At 44.4% G+C, this 16,349-nt stretch overlaps 2 protein-coding genes across 2 annotated transcripts in view; both read left to right on the top strand.

Moving 5' to 3' along the window:
- The window catches only part of LOC139367404 (visual pigment-like receptor peropsin), a 38,599-nt gene extending 23,897 nt beyond the window's left edge, over positions 1–14,702 (top strand). The window contains exons 3-6 of the mRNA XM_071105605.1: positions 3,243–3,342; positions 8,166–8,270; positions 9,267–9,490; positions 14,118–14,702. Of these exons, the coding sequence (XP_070961706.1) occupies positions 3,243–3,342; positions 8,166–8,270; positions 9,267–9,490; positions 14,118–14,648 (960 nt within the window). The 3' untranslated portion in view covers positions 14,649–14,702. The remainder of the gene's footprint in view (positions 1–3,242; positions 3,343–8,165; positions 8,271–9,266; positions 9,491–14,117) is intronic.
- Positions 8,318–9,026, top strand: LOC139367405 (guanine nucleotide exchange factor subunit RIC1-like; the record flags this gene model as incomplete). The annotated part of the gene is made up of 2 exons (XM_071105606.1): positions 8,318–8,614; positions 8,655–9,026. Coding segments are annotated over 2 exons (669 nt in total), but the record flags the coding sequence as incomplete, so codon positions are not given.
- Positions 14,703–16,349: the final 1,647 nt, after the last annotated feature.

Raw genomic sequence — 16,349 nt, 5'->3', positions numbered from 1 at the left:
CGCGCCCTCAGAGCATGCGCAGACCAGCTGGCCGGTGTGTTTACGGACATATTCAATCAATCCCTATACCAGTCTGCTGTTCCCACATGCTTCAAGAGGGCCACCATTGTTCCTGTTCCCAAGAAAGCTAAGGTAACTGAGCTAAACGACTACCGCCCCGTAGCACTCACTTCCGTCATCATGAAGTGCTTTGAGAGACTAGTCAAGGACCATATCACCTCCACCCTACCTGACACCCTAGACCCACTCCAATTTGCTTACCGCCCAAATAGGTCCACAGACGATGCAATCTCAACCACACTGCACACTGCCCTAACCCATCTGGACAAGAGGAATACCTATGTGAGAATGCTGTTCATTGACTACAGCTCGGCATTCAACACCATAGTACCCTCCAAGCTCGTCATCAAGCTCGAGACCCTGGGTCTCGACCCCGCCCTGTGCAACTGGGTACTGGACTTCCTGACGGGCCGCCCCCAGGTGGTGAGGGTAGGCAACAACATCTCCTCCCCGCTGATCCTCAACACTGGGGCCCCACAAGGGTGCGTTCTGAGCCCTCTCCTGTACTCCCTGTTCACCCACGACTGCGTGGCCACGCACGCCTCCAACTCAATCATCAAGTTTGCGGACGACACAACAGTGGTAGGCTTGATTACCAACAACGACGAGACGGCCTACAGGGAGGAGGTGAGGGCCCTCGGAGTGTGGTGTCAGGAAAATAACCTCACACTCAACGTCAACAAAACTAAGGAGATGATTGTGGACTTCAGGAAACAGCAGAGGGAACACCCCCCTATCCACATCGATGGAACAGTAGTGGAGAGGGTAGCAAGTTTTAAGTTCCTCGGCATACACATCACAGACAAACTGAATTGGTCCACTCACACAGACAGCATTGTGAAGAAGGCGCAGCAGCGCCTCTTCAACCTCAGGAGGCTGAAGAAATTCGGCTTGTCACCAAAAGCACTCACAAACTTCTACAGATGCACAATCGAGAGCATCCTGGCGGGCTGTATCACCGCCTGGTACGGCAACTGCTCCGCCCTCAACCGTAAGGCTCTCCAGAGGGTAGTGAGGTCTGCACAACGCATCACCGGGGGCAAACTACCTGCCCTCCAGGACACCTACACCACCCGATGTCACAGGAAGGCCATAAAGATCATCAAGGACATCAACCACCCGAGCCACTGCCTGTTCACCCCGCTATCATCCAGAAGGCGAGGTCAGTACAGGTGCATCAAAGCTGGGACCGAGAGACTGAAAAACAGCTTCTGTCTCAAGGCTATCAGACTGTTAAACAGCCACCACTAACATTGAGTGGCTGCTGCCAACACACTGACACTGACTCAACTCCAGCCACTTTAATAATGGGAATTGATGGGAAATTATGTAAATATATCACTAGCCACTTTAAACAATGCTACCTTACATAATGTTACTTACCCTACATTATTCATCTCATATGCATACGTATATACTGTACTCTATATCATCGACTGTATCCTTATGTAATACATGTATCACTAGCCACTTTAACTATGCCACTTTGTTTACATACTCATCTCATATGTATATACTGTACTCGATACAATCTACTGTATCTGCCTATGCTGCTCTGTACCATCACTCATTCATATATCCTTATGTACATATTCTTTATCCCCTCACACTGTGTACAAGACAGTAGTTTTGGAATTGTTAGTTAGATTACTTGTTGGTTATTACTGCATTGTCGGAACTAGAAGCACAAGCATTTCGCTACACTCGCATTAACATCTGCTAACCATGTGTATGTGACAAATAAAATTTGATTTGATTTGATTTGATTTGATTTGATTTGATGATGATTTGATTTGATTTGCGGTCGGAGGTGGAGCAGTTGTCATATCAGGCAGTAATGCAACCAGCTCTGAATGTTGAAGCTGTAGAACTTTTTGAGGATCTGAGGACCCATGCCAAAAAATGTTCAGTCTCCTGAGGTGGCATAGGCTTTGTCGTGCCTTCTTCACTATTGTCTCGGTGTGTTTGGATCATGTTAGTTTGTTGGTGATGTGGACACCAAGGAACTTGAAGCTCTCAACCGGCTCCACTACAGCCCTGTCGATGAAAATGGGGGCGTGCTCGGTCCTCCTTTTCCTGTAGTCCACAATCATCTCCTTTTTCTTGATCACGTTGAGGGAGAGGTTGTTATCCTGGCACTTCCGTCAGGAAGTCTATAAACAAGTTGCAGAGGGAGGTGTTTAGTCCCAGGATCCTTAGTTTAGTGATGAGCTTTGAGGGCACTATGGTGTTGAACACTGAGCTGTAGTCAATGAATAGCATTCTCACATAGGTGTTCCATTTGTCCAGGTGGGAAAGAGCAGTGTGGAGTGCAATAGAGATTGTGTAATCTGTGGATCTGTTGAGGTGGTATGCAAATATGAGTGGGTCTAGGGTTTCTGGGATAATGGTGTGGATGTGAGCCATGAACAGCCTTTCAAAGCACTTCATGGCTACAGAAGTGAGTGCTACGGGTCAGTAATCATTTAGGCAGCTTACTTTAGTGTTCTTGGGCACAGGGACTATGGTGGTCTGCTTGAAACATGTTGGTATTACAGACTCAGTTAGGGACAGGTTGAAAATGTCAGTGAAGACACTTGCCAGTTGGTCAGCGCATGCTCGGTGTACACGTCCTGTTAATCTGTTTGGCCCTGCGGCCTTGTGAATGTTAACCTGTTTGAAGGTCTTACTCACATCGGCTATGGAGAGTGCGATCACACAGTCATCCAGAACAACTGATGCTCTCATGCATGCCTCAGTGTTGCTTGCCTCGAAGCGAGCGTAGAAGTAATTTATCTCGTATAGTAGGCTCATGTCACTGGGCAGCTCGCAGCTGTGCTTCCCTTTATAGTCTGTAACAGTTTTCAAGCCCTGCCACAGCCGACATGCGTCGGAGCCGGTGTAGTAGCCAGTGTAGTAGCCAGTGTAGTACGTACAGGCCCTGAAGCTAAGTCATTCTCTGATACAAACAAAATCTAAGTATTATACTATCTGATACAGACCAGAGCAAAGTGTTATATTATCTGATACAGACCTGAGCAATATTATCAGACTACAGCAAAAACAAACTAAATGGTCCCGCCCCTAAGGAATGTATGCTTCCAGTAACTTCAGTCATCACTGAGTGACAGGCAGAGACAGCCAGTCATTATCAGATGTGAACCAATAGCTTACTGACCCTCCCCCTATCTCCTCTCCTATAGGTTGATGGCTTCTTCACCTTGTTGTTTGGCCTGGCCAGCATCAACACCCTGACTGTCGTCAGTGTCACCAGATACATCAAGGGATGCCATCCTAACAAAGGTCAGAATAACAGAATAACATATAAATTATAACACAAAAGTCAGAATAACATATAAATTATAACAGCTGAACTATCATCTCGAGTAGGTTGACAAAACGCTGGTAACTTCCTCTGGTTTTCCAGAAATTCCGTTTTATGATTCAAATCAAATCAAACTTTATTTGTCACATGTGCGTAACACAACAAGTGTTGACCTTACTGTGAAATGCTTACTCACAAGCCCTTAACCAACAATGCAAGAAAATATTTAACAAATAAACTAAAGTAAAACGTAATAAAAAGTAACACAATAAAATAACTGCCTAGTTTAGGGGCAGAATGACAGATTTTTACCTTGTCAGCTCGGTGATTTGATCCAGCAACCTGTCAGTTACTGGCCCAACGCTCTAACCACGAGGCTACCTGCTGCCGCCCCCAATAACTATCAACAGCAAACTTAGGAAATTCCTCTGCATGTACATTTCCTCAGTGAAAACAATGTACTGAGCAAATGTCCAATTGGCTTTAACAAATTACCGTACAACAGACCATGTATTCACCCTGCACACCCTAATTGACAAACAAACAAACCAAAACAAAGCCAAAGTCTAAAAAAAGCTTCACTCCGTTTGGCATGTGGGTCTGCTATACAAATTGATGGAAAGTGGTGTTGGGGGAAAAACATCCAACATTATAAAATCCATGAACACAAACAACAAGTGTGCAGTTAAAATTGGCCAAAAATACGAACATTTCTTTACACAGGTCCGTGGGGTGAGAGCTTAAGCCCCACCCTCTTCAACATATATATCAACAAATTGGTGAGGGCACTTGAACAGTCCACAGTACCTGGCCTCACCCTCCTAGAATCTGAAGTCAAATGTCTACTGTTTTCTCATGATCTGGTTCTTCTGTCCCCAAATACCGTTGCTCTGGATCTGGCCAAAAATACTTGAATCAGTTCTAGAACCCCTTACCCATTACCCTTTGTGGTTGTGATGTCTGGGACCATCACCAAATAGAGACTCTGCATGCAGAATTCTGCAAAAAAACATCCTCCGTGTACAACGTAAAACACCAAATAATACAGAGCAGAATTAGGCCGGTACCCGGTAATTATCAAAATCCCCAAAAGAGCCGTTAAATTATACAACCAACTAAAAGAAAGCGATTCCCAAACCTTCCATAACAAGGCCATCGCCTACAGAAATATTTACCTGGAGAAGACTTGCATAAAGTCCAGGAAAGTTCCTAGAGGGCCGTTGTGGTATCGGCTTGAGGGGGGCAGGGGGGGGGGGGGGGGGGTGTACACGGCCTTGACCATAATCAAAGTAAAATCTATTGGGCGATAATACAGCATTTGATTGTGAGCTATTCTAGGTCGGGGGAACAAAGGACTTGAGTTCCTGTATGTTATCACAATTACACCATGAGTCGTTAATCATGAAACATGCAGTTGAAGTCGGAAGTTTACACACGCAGCCAAATACATTTAAACTCAGTTTCTCACAATTCCTGACATTTAATCCCAGTAAAAATTCCCTGTTTTAGGTCAGTTAGGATCACCACTTTATTTTAAGAATGTGAAATGTCAGAATAATAGTAGAGAGAATGATTTATTTCAGCTTTTATTTCTTTCATCACATTCCCAGTGGGTCAGAAGTTTACATACCCTCAATTAGTATTTGGTAGCATTGCCTTTAAATTGTTTAACTTGGGTGAAACGTTTCGGGTAGCCTAAACAATTGTTGGAAAGATTACTTGTGTCATGCACAACGTAGATGTCCTAACAGACTTGTCAAAACTATAGTTTGTTAACATGGAATGTGTGGAGTGGTTGAAAAACTTGTTTTAATGGCTCCAACTTAAGTGTATGTAAACTTCCGACTTCAACTGTACACCCTCACCCTTCTTCTTCTTCCGGAGAGATGTTTATTCCTGTCGGAGCGATCAACTGAGAATCCAGTTGGACCGACTCCAACAGTATATCCCAGAGAAAGACATGTTTCCGTGAAACAAAGTATGTTACAATCCCTGATGTCTCTCTGGAAAGAAGTTAGTGTGCGGTCCATAGGGCCTGGTCAAACGTAGTGCACTAAATAGGGAACATGGTGTCAGCCCTGGTCAAAAGTAGTGCACTAAATAGGGAACATGGTGTCAATTGGGGAGTCACATTCCAGTAGGTCTTATCTGACAAGAGAAGAAAGAGCGTGATATATGTTGTTCTCGCTGTTAATGGGCTGTCATTACTGGCTGGATTTATGGAAGGAGATTACTGTTTGATTAATGATAACTATTATAGTACATTCTCTACACCAGACCTGACAATTAACTTAATTTGAGGTGAGGTTGAGGTGAGGAATGTCTTAACTAGGTAATAATAGAATAACTGCTTCTGTTAACTTCTGTTGTTATCACTCTATGGTGGGTTGATTGCTCCAAAGGGGAGGTTTTTACAGGAGGAGAGGTTTTACAGGAGGAGAGGTTTTACAGGAGGGGAGGTTTTACAGGAGGAGAGGTTTTACAGGAGGAGAGGTTTTACAGGAGGGGAGGTTTACATGACGAGAGGTTTTACAGGAGGAGAGGTTTTACAGGAGGGGAGTTTACAGGAGGGGGGGTTTTACAGTATGTTTTGAGATTATTCCGAAAGAAATACAACATGGCTGACATCTTGGGTAGAGTAGTCTATTCATCAATCAATTGTATACAATTTAATACATTCTGGGTTGTTTTTTTAGTTCATCAGTTGACTGGATCTTGTACTGTATGTGTCATTATTTGATTGTGTGCTAAACGTCTTTCATAAGTCATATCACATTGAAATGATTTGAAATTGATCGTTCAGATTGGCCTCGATTAGACTATTGTGTTACATAATTTACTGAGGCACTAAAAAGCAAATCACCTCATACAGGATTCACACAGCATGTCCTGTAATCAGATATAAGTGACTGATTTAATCTTGTTGGTCATTGGAAGCACACCAATCACAACAATCGATTCATTCTCTTCTCACTGAATACAAACCTATATGTACTTTGTCAAGAAAGGTTATTTTCAGTGGGAGTCATTTACAAGTGCTTGCCGGGTGGCGCCTGAAAAAAAGAGACTCATTGTTCATAAAAATGTCACAGTCTGACATTCATAACTGGGGTGGAAAGAATTCAGGACTTTAACGTGCCAGCTTCCCTCCAACTTTTCCTGTCGCGTGTTTGCAGAGGAATATCATTTGGAAATCAGAGCCCTTTTAGAGAGGGTGACACACTGATCTAGGATCAAGGACTACACAGAAAAACAAATGGTTCTATATTGCACCAGATAAGGGTTGTTTGGCTTGTAACCATAGCAGATCACCTTTTTTTGAAGGTTCTATAAAGAATCATGCTCATGAGGTTCTAAATGGAACCTGTATGGTGCTATAAAGAACTTTCCTAAGGTTCCTCTAAAGAACTATTAAAAAAGGTTCTATATAGCAACAAAAAGTGTTCCGCTATGGTTACAATTCTTAATGGTTCTTTATAGAACCTTTATGGAGAATGGTACTATAAAAAACCTTTCTCAATCGCAAAGGTTCTACACACAATCTTTTGAAGAACAATACAGGCTTTTTTGAAATTCAATGTTAGCCATATTATTTTGTAAAAATTCCATAGGTGTTAATAGTGTGTTAATTGACAAGTTGAATCAGGTGTGCTAACTAGTGATGTCATGTTTGATGCCGGAGCTCCGGGTGACGCGTCAAAATCGCTAAGCAGTGAGGGAAATGCTGAGGGTGACTGCAGGGATAAAGGGAAATGTTGAGGGTGACTGCAGGGATAAAGGGAAATGTTGAGGGTGACTGCAGGGATAAAGGGAAATGTTGAGGGTGACTGCAGGATTAAAGGGAAATGTTGAGGGGGACTGCAGGATTATAGGGAAATGTTGAGGGTGACTGCAGGATTATAGGTAAATGTTGAGGGTGACTGCAGGATTAAAGGGACATTTTGAGGGTGACTGCAGGATTATAGGGAAATGTTGAAGGTGACTGCAGGATTAAAAGGAAATGTTGAGGGTGACTGCAGGATTATAGGGAAATGTTGAGGGTGACTGCAGGATTATAGGGAAATGTTGAGGGTGACTGCAGGATTATAGGGAAATGTTGAGGGTGACTGCAGGGATAAAGGGAAATGTTGAGGGTGACTGCAGGATTAAAGGGAAATGTTGAGGGGGACTGCAGGATTATAGGGAAATGTTGAGGGTGACTGCAGGATTATAGGTAAATGTTGAGGGTGACTGCAGGATTAAAGGGACATTTTGAGGGTGACTGCAGGATTATAGGAAAATGTTGAAGGTGACTGCAGGATTAAAAGGAAATGTTGAGGGTGACTGCAGGATTAAAGGGAAATGTTGAGGGTGACTGCAGGATTATAGGGAAATGTTCAGGGTGACTGCAGGATTATAGGGAAATGTTGAGGGTGACTGCACGATTATAGGCGATGTTGAGGGTGACTGCAGGATTATAGGGAAATGTTGAGGGTGACTGCAGGATTATAGGGAAATGTTGAGGGTGACTGCACGATTATAGGCGATGTTGAGGGTGACTGCACGATTATAGGGAAATGTTGAGGGTGACTGCAGGATTAAAGGGAAATGTTGATTATCGTTTTTTACACACTGTGTCTCAAACCATGTTATATCAATCAATCACATTAATTTATAAAGCCCTTTTTACATCAACCGATGTCACAAAGTGGCTTGACTGGAACACACACTCATTGCCTGTGTGTGTGTGTGTGTGTGTGTGTGTGTGTGTGTGTGTGTGTGTGTGTGTGTGTGTGTGTGTGTGTGTGTGTCCTGTTTCCAGCCTACTGCGTCAGTTTAAGCACCATCTGCATCTCTCTAATGTTCATCTGGGTTGGAGCTTTGTTCTGGTCTGTCGCTCCACTGCTGGGCTGGGGCAGCTACACAGGTTAGTGTCTCCCTCCCTTCCTCCCTCGATCCATCCATACATACATCCATCCCTCCCTCCATCAATCCATCCATCCATCCATTCATCCCTCCATCCATCCATCCATCCATCCATCCATCCATCCATCCATCCATCCATCCCTCTATATATCCATCCATCCTTCCATTTATCCCTCTATATATCCATCCATCCATTTATCCCTCTATATATCCATGTATTCATCCCTCCATCCATCCATTTATCCATCTATATATCCATGTATTCATCCATCCATCCGTTCATCCATTCATGCATGCGACCATCCATCCATTTATTCATCTATTTATCCATGTATTCCTCCATCCATCCGTTCATCCATTCATGGATGCGACCACCTCTCGAAACACCGCTCTAACCTATCCATTTATTCCTCTATATATACATCCATCCATCCATCCATCCATTTATCCCTCTATATATCCATGTATTCATCCATCCATCCATTCATCCATTCATCCATCCATTTATCCCTCTATATATCCATCCATCCATCCATCCATTCATCCCTCTATATATCCATCCATCCATCCATTTATCCCTCTATATATCCATCCATCCATCCATCCATTTATCCCTCTATATATCCATGTATTCATCCCTCCATCCATCCATTTATCCCTCTATATATCCATCCATCCATCCGTTCATCCATCCATTTATCCCTCTATATATCCATCCATCCATCCATCCATCCATCCCTCTATATATCCATCCATCCATCCGTTTATCCCTCTATATATCCATCCATCCATCCATTCATCTCTCTATATATCCATCCATCCATCCATCCATCCATCCATTTATCCCTCTATATATCCATGTATTCATCCATCCATCCATCCGTTCATCCATTCATGCATGCGACCACCCACCCATCCATCCATCCATCCATCCATTCATGCGACCACCTCTCCAAACACCACTCTAACCCATTCATCCCCATATCTCCACCTCCAGACTGCGGGTACGGGACCTGTGAGGTGGACTGGTCCAAGGCTAACTACTCCACCATCTACAAGTCCTACATCATGTCCATCCTTATCTCCTGCTTCTTCGTCCCGGTCATGGTCATGGTGTTCTCCTATGTAGCCATCATCCATACAGTGGTGAGCAGCAACGCCATGTCTGCTGATGGATACCTCTCAGTCAGACAGAGGAAGGTGGAACGAGACGTCACGAGGGTGAGCCAATTAACCAACCAATCAATCAATCAATTCAATCAATAACATTTAGTTAGAAGACCTATTTACATCAACAGAACAGAAACAGAAAGGGATTTTTTTAAATAACCCAGCCAAGATCGCAAAAGGTTCATCAGAAGCACAGTGGACAGTAAACGTTCAAATAAAATAAAAAATGACAAATATTTGTCACCTGTTTTGTAAACAACACGTGTAGACTAACAGTGAAATGCTGACTTACGGGCCCTTCACAACGACACGTGTAGACTAACAGTGAAATGCTGAATTACGGGCCCTTCACAACGACACGTGTAGACTAACAGTGAAATGCTGACTTACGGGCCCTTCACAACGACACGTGTAGACTAACAGTGAAATGCTGAATTACGGGCCCTTCACAACGACACGTGTAGACTAACAGTGAAATGCTGACTTACGGGCCCTTCACAACGACACGTGTAGACTAACAGTGAAATGCTGAATTACGGGCCCTTCACAACGACACGTGTAGACTAACAGTGAAATGCTGACTTACGGGCCCTTCACAACGACACGTGTAGACTAACAGTGAAATGCTGAATTACGGGCCCTTCACAACGACACGTGTAGACTAACAGTGAAATGCTGAATTACGGGCCCTTCACAACGACACGTGTAGAATAACAGTGAAATGCTGAATTACGGGCCCTTCACAACGACACATGTAGACTAACAGTGAAATGCTGAATTATGGGCCCTTCACAACGACACGTGTAGACTAACAGTGAAATGCTGACTTACGGGGCCCTTCACAACGACACGTGTAGACTAACAGTGAAATGCTGACTTACGGGCCCTTCACAACCACACGTGTAGACTAACAGTGAAATGCTGACTTACGGGCCCTTCACAACGACACGTGTAGACTGACAGTGAAATGCTGACTTACGGGCCCTTCACAACAATACGGAGAGAAAGAAAATTGAAAAATAATAACACAAGGAATAAATACACAATGAGTAATGATAACTTGACTATATACATAGGGTACCAGTACTGAGTAATGATAACTAGGTTATATACACGGGGTACCAGTACTGAGTAATGATAACTAGGTTATATACACAGAGTACCAGTACTGAGTAATGATATCTAGGTTATGTACACAGAGTACCAGTACTGAGTAATGATAACTAGGCTATATACACAGAGTACCAGTACTGAGTAATGATAACTAGGCTTTATACACAGAGTACCAGTACTGAGTAATGATAACTAGGCTATATACACAGAGTACCAGTACTGAGTAATGATAACTTGGCTGTATACACGGGGTACCAGTACTGAGTAATGATAACTAGGCTATATACACGGGGTACCAGTACTGAGTAATGATAACCTGGCTGTATACACGGGGTACCAGTACTGAGTAATGAGAACTAGGCTATATACACGGGGTATCAGTACTGAGTAATGAGAACTAGGCTATATACACAGAGTACCAGTACCCAGTCCATGTGCAGGGGTACGAGGTAATTAAGGTAGATACGTATGTACATAAAGGCAAGGGTAAAGTGACTAAGCAATATGATAGATAATACGCAGTAGCAGAAGTAAATGTGAGGTGTCAATGCAGATCGTCCGGGTAGCTATTTGGTCAACTATTTAGCAGCCTTATGGCTTGAGGGTAGAAGCTGTTCAGGGTCCTGTTGGTTCCAGACATGGTGCATCGGTACCGCTTGCCGTGCGGTAGCAGAGAGAACAGTCTCTGACTTGGGTGGCTGGAGTTCTTGACAATTTTTAAGGCCTTCCTTTGACACCGCCTGGTATAGTGATGTAATGGGCCATATGCACTACCCTCTGTATCATCTTGCTGTTGGATGCAAAGCAGTTGCCATATCATGCGCTGATGCAGCCAGTCAAGATGCTCTCAATGGTGCAGCTGTAGAATTTTTTGAAGAGCTGAGGGCCCATGCCAAATCTTTTCAGCATCATGAGGGGGAAGAGGCTTTTGTCGTGCCTTTTTAAGGATTGTGTTGGTGTATGTGGACCACCCTAATTCCTTAGTGATATGGACATCGACGTTGAGGGAGAGGTTGTTGTCCTGGCACCACATTGCCAGGTCACTGACCTCCTCCCTATAGGCTGTCTCATCGTCGTCAGTGATCAGGCCTACCACCGTGGTGTCGTCAGCAAACTTAACGATGGTGTTGGAGTCGTGCTCAGCCACACAGTCATGGGTGAACAGGGAGTATAGGAGTGGACTCAGCATGCACCCTTGAGGGGACCCAGTTTTGAGGGTCAGCATGGTGGATGTGTTGTTGCCTCTCCTCACCGCCTGGGGGCGGGCCCGTCAGGATGTCCAGAATCCAGTTGCAGAGGGCGGTGTTCAGTTAAAGGTTCCTGAGCTTAGTGATGAGCTATGAGGGCTCTAAGCTGTTGAACGCTGAGCTGTAGCCAATGAACAGCATTCTCATATAGGTGTTCCTTTTGTCCAGGTGGGAAAGGGCAGTGTTGAGTACAATAGAGATTGCGTCATCTGTGGATCTGTTTGGGTGGTATGCAAATTGGAGTGGGTCTAGGGTTTCTGGGATAATGGAGTGGATGTGAGGCATGAACAGCTTTTTAAAGCATTTCATGGCTACAGATGTGAGTGCTATGTGACGATAGTCATTTAGACAGATTAGCTTGGCACAGGGACTATGGGGGTCTGTTGAAACATGTTGGTATTACAGACTGAGTCAGGGAGAGGTTGAAAAGGTTAGTGAGGACATTTGCCAGCTGGTCAGCACATCCTACGTGTACTGGTATTTCGTCTGGCATTGCGGCCTTGTGAATGTTAACCTGTTTAAAGATCTTACTCACAATGGCTACAAAAAATGAGATCACACAGTCGTCCGGAATGGCTGGTGCTCTCATGCATTGTTCAGTGTTACTTGCCTTGAGGCGAGCATTGATGGCATTTCAATCTTCTGGTAGGCTTACATCACTGGGCAACTAGCAGCTGCAATTCCCTTTGGAATCCGTGATAGTTTGCAAGCCCTGCCACATCTAACGAGCGTCAGAGCCGGTGTTGTAGGATTCGATCTTAGTCCTTTATCGGTACTTTGCCTGTTTGATGTCTCTTTGGAGGTCATAGCAGGATTTCTTGTAAGCGTCCAGATTAGTGTTCCGCTCCTTGAAAGCGACAGCTCTATCCTTAAATTCAGTGCGGATGTTGCCTGTAATACATGGCTTCTGGTTGGGATATGTATGTACTGTCACTGTGGGGACGAAGTCGTCGATGCATTTATTAATGACGCTGGTGACTGATGTGGTAAACTCATCAATGTTATCGGGTGAATCCCAAAACATATTCCAGTCTGTGCTAGCCAAACAGTCCTGTAGCTAGCCAAACAGTCCTGTAGCTAGCCAAACAGTCCTGTAGCTAGCCAAACAGTCCTGTAGCTAGCTAAAAATGTCCTGTAGCTAGCCAAACAGTCCTGTAGCTAGCCAAACAGTCCTGTAGCTAGCCAAACAGTCCTGGAGCTAGCTAAAAATGTCCTGTAGCTAGCCAAACAGTCCTGGAGCTAGCCAAACAGTCCTGTAGCTAGCTAAAAATGTCCTGTAGCTAGCCAAACAGTCCTGTAGCTAGCTAAACAGTCCTGTAGACAGCCAAACAGTCCTGGAGCTAGCCAAACAGTCCTGTAGCTAGCCAAACAGTCCTGTAGCTAGCCAAACAGTCATGTAGCTAGCCAAACAGTCCTGTAGCTAGCCAAACAGTCCTGTAGCTAGCCAAACAGTCCTGTAGCTAGCCAAACAGTCCTGTAGCTAGCCAAACAGTCCTGTAGCTAGCCAAACAGTCCTGTAGCTAGCCAATCAGTCGTGTAGCTAGCCAAACAGTCCTGTAGTTAGCCAAACGGTCCTGTAGCTAGCCAAACAGTCCTGTAGCTAGCCAAACAGTCCTGTAGCTAGCTAAACAGTCCTGTAGCTAGCCAAACAGTCCTGTAGCTAGCAGAACAGTCCTGTAGCTAGCCAAACAGTCCTGTAGCTAGCTAAAAATGTCCTGTAGCTAGCCAAACAGTCCTGTAGCTAGCTAAACAGTCCTGTAGACAGCCAAACAGTCCTGTAGCTAGCCAAACAGTCCTGTAGCTAGCTAAACAGTCCTGTAGCTAGCCAAACAGTCATGTAGCTAGCCAAACAGTCCTGTAGCTAGCCAAACAGTCCTGTAGCTAGCCAAACAGTCCTGTAGCTAGCCAAACAGTCCTGTATCTAGCCAAACAGTCCTTTAGCTAGCCAAACGGTCCTGTAGCTAGCCAAACAGTCCTGTAGCTAGCCAAACAGTCCTGTAGCTAGCCAAACAGTCCTGTAGCTAGCCAAACAGTCCTTTAGCTAGCCAAACAGTCCTGTAGCTAGCCAAACAGTCCTGTAGCTAGCCAAACAGTCCTGTAGCTAGCCAAACAGTCCTGTAGCTAGCCAAACAGTCCTGTAGCTAGCCAAACAGTCCTGTAGCTAGCCAAACAGTCCTTTAGCTAGCCAAACAGTCCTTTAGCTAGCCAAACAGTCCTGTAGCTAGCCAAACAGTCCTTTAGCTAGCCAAACAGTCCTGTAGCTAGCCAAACAGTCCTGTAGCTTTTTTAATCTCTCTTCTCTGTCACTTCTCCTTCAGGTCTCCATAGTGATCTGCACAGCCTTCATCATGGCATGGTCTCCCTATGCTGTGGTCTCCATGTGGTCTGCCTGTGGTTACCACGTCCCCAACATGACTTTAATCTTCACCCGTCTCTTCGCTAAATCCGCCTCCTTCTACAACCCCCTCATCTACTTCGGAATGAGTTCTAAGTTCCGTAAGGAAGTCTTTGTGCTGTTGCCGTGTTACGGTGGCTCCGCCCACAAGGAGGTGGTCCGCCTCAAGAACTTCCAGGAGCTTGACGAGCTGAAGCTGAAAGGCCATCCCGAGGCCACGACCCTTCCTGTGAACTCACTTCCTCTGCAGTCAAGAGAGGCGAAATATAGTGAAGAAGAGATGCCGCAGACAGAGGGTCCCGTGGCTCAGGATTCAGACTCAGGGGTGAATAGTCCATCCCACACGCCGCCTACTGTCAGTCAGGAGTCACTCTACTACATTCCCAATGTACCCCTTACCCCCTTACCCAGCATGCACTCTGAGATGCCAGAGTACGAGAGTGAAAGACTCTAAAAATCTCTAAATGTGTATCCAAAATGGCACCTTACACTATTAGAGAGAAAGGTGCAATCTAGAACCTAAAAGGTTTCTTCAGAGAACCTATTTCATGTAGAACCCTTTTTCTACCTGAAACCAAAATGGTTTCTACGTGGAAAAGATATGCGTTCTCCAATGAGGACAGAACCCTTTCAGAAACCTTTTTTCTAACAGTGTATGCGTTCAAAATAGAACCCTATTCTCTACATAGTGCACTACTTTTGACCAGGCCCTATGGTAGTACGTAGGGAATAGTGTGCCAGTACAGAGACTAGGGTGTCACTACAGAGAATAGGGTGTCCCTGTACAGGGAATAAGGTGTCACTATGTAGGGATTAGGGTGTCACTATGTAGGGAATAGGGTGTCACTATGTAGGGATTAGGGTGTCACTATGTAGGGAATAGGGTGTCACTATGTAGGGAATAGAGTGTCACTATGTAGGGAATAGAGTGTCACTATGTAGGGAATAGAGTGTCACTATATTGGGAATAGAGTGTCACTATGTAGGGAATAGGGTGTCACTATGTAGGGTGTCACTATATAGGGAATAGAGTGTCACTATGTAGGGAATAGAGTGTCACTATGTAGGGAATAGAGTGTCACTATATAGGGAATAGAGTGTCACTATGTAGGGAATAGAGTGTCACTATGTAGGGAATAGGGTGTCACTATGTAGGGTGTCACTATATAGGGAATAGAGTGTCACTATGTAGGGAATAGAGTGTCACTATGTAGGGAATAGAGTGTCACTATGTAGGGAATAGAGTGTCACTATGTAGGGAATAGAGTGTCACTATATTGGGAATAGAGTGTCACTATGTAGGGAATAGGGTGTCACTATGTAGGGTGTCACTATATAGGGAATAGAGTGTCACTATGTAGGGTGTCACTATGTAGGGAATAGGGTGTCACTATGTAGGGAATAGAGTGTCACTATGTAGGGAATAGAGTGTCACTATGTAGGGAATAGAGTGTCACTATATTGGGAATAGAGTGTCACTATGTAGGGAATAGGGTGTCACTATGTAGGGTGTCACTATATAGGGAATAGAGTGTCACTATGTAGGGAATAGAGTGTCACTATGTAGGGAATAGAGTGTCACTATATAGGGAATAGAGTGTCACTATGTAGGGAATAGAGTGTCACTATGTAGGGAATAGGGTGTCACTATGTAGGGTGTCACTATATAGGGAATAGAGTGTCACTATGTAGGGAATAGAGTGTCACTATGTAGGGAATAGAGTGTCACTATGTAGGGAATAGAGTGTCACTATGTAGGGAATAGAGTGTCACTATGTAGGGAATAGAGTGTCACAATGTAGGGAATAGAGTGTCACTATGTAGGGAATAGAGTGTCACTATGTAGGGAATAGAGTGTCACTATGTAGGGAATAGAGTGTCACTATGTAGGGAAGAGAGTGTCACTATATAGGGAATAGAGTGTCACTATATAGGGAATAGAGTGTCACTATGTAGGGTGCCACTATATAGGGAATAGGGTGTCACTATATAGGGAATAGAGTGTCACTATGTAGGGAATAGAGTGTCACTATGTAGGGAATAGAGTGTCACTATATAGGGAATAGGGTGTCACTATGTAGGGTGTAACTATCTAGGGAATAGAGTGTCACTATGTAGGGTGTCACTATATAGGGAATAGAGTGTCACTATGTAG

Source organism: Oncorhynchus clarkii, chromosome 16, assembly GCF_045791955.1.
Source record: "Oncorhynchus clarkii lewisi isolate Uvic-CL-2024 chromosome 16, UVic_Ocla_1.0, whole genome shotgun sequence".
NCBI lineage: Eukaryota > Metazoa > Chordata > Actinopteri > Salmoniformes > Salmonidae > Oncorhynchus > Oncorhynchus clarkii.
Note: the sequence above shows the minus strand (reverse complement) of the source record. Positions and strands in the feature narration are given on the sequence as shown.